Raw genomic sequence first — 808 nt, 5'->3', positions numbered from 1 at the left:
ACTGAAATATATTTCTCTTGTTTTTACTTTCTATTAGTTATGTCTGTGATGAATTTGTGGTCAATGATACTAAAGGAGGACATCTTGAAAAACTCCGAAAACATCTTCAATCACTGAACAGGTATTTATATTTTTTTGTCTTCCTGTTGCTTAATCCAGTAAAAACCAAAAATAAAATAATAATAAAATAAAAGAAGCAAGACTCTCTCTCCATCATCTTCGAATATTTTCCCCTCGTCCTCCTTCATTTTTCTGCCGTGTTTACACTTAAATCTCTGCATACTTTCCTTGCTCCTCTGGAAGAACAAACATATTTCTGTAATGTGAGTGTGTGTGTCTTCATATTTGTACTAGTTGGGCAGTTGTGACACTTGGTGTCCTTCTTAACAATGTTCAACATTATTCAACAGTTGGTGTCAAGAAGGACATCCAATTATAAAGTACAGCAGGGTCGTCTGTCACCAATATCCTTCTTGATGGGGATTAACTAGATGTGTAAAACTACACAGGCCAAAAGAATAGGCACATGGTTTTTACAAGAACAGATGCTAGAGTATCTAGACTTTCTGGATGGCACTTGTCTGATATACCAAAATGTTTGGGACATGCAGGGAAAAACATACAAGCTAATAGAGATAACAGTGATAACCCCTTTCCTTTAGAAATTGCTGGCTTTCTACTAAAATTCAGAAGCATATATATATATATATATATATATATATATATAAATAGAGCTAAAAATTAATCCATTGAAAATACTTTATTGCAACAACAATAACAATAATAACAATAATAATAACAAATAAAT

At 32.3% G+C, this 808-nt stretch overlaps 1 protein-coding gene across 5 annotated transcripts in view; it reads left to right on the top strand.

The window, feature by feature from the left end:
- Positions 1-808, top strand: part of LOC106870813 (ubiquitin carboxyl-terminal hydrolase 3) — a 73094-nt gene that overhangs the window by 56334 nt on the left and 15952 nt on the right. For all 5 annotated transcript variants that reach the window (XM_052973339.1, XM_014917031.2, XM_014917030.2 and 2 more), the window contains one exon: positions 38-121. In XM_052973339.1, the coding sequence (XP_052829299.1) occupies positions 38-121 (84 nt within the window). The remainder of the gene's footprint in view (positions 1-37; positions 122-808) is intronic.

This window comes from Octopus bimaculoides, chromosome 15, assembly GCF_001194135.2.
Source record: "Octopus bimaculoides isolate UCB-OBI-ISO-001 chromosome 15, ASM119413v2, whole genome shotgun sequence".
NCBI classification, from domain to species: domain Eukaryota; kingdom Metazoa; phylum Mollusca; class Cephalopoda; order Octopoda; family Octopodidae; genus Octopus; species Octopus bimaculoides.
Note: the sequence above shows the minus strand (reverse complement) of the source record. Positions and strands in the feature narration are given on the sequence as shown.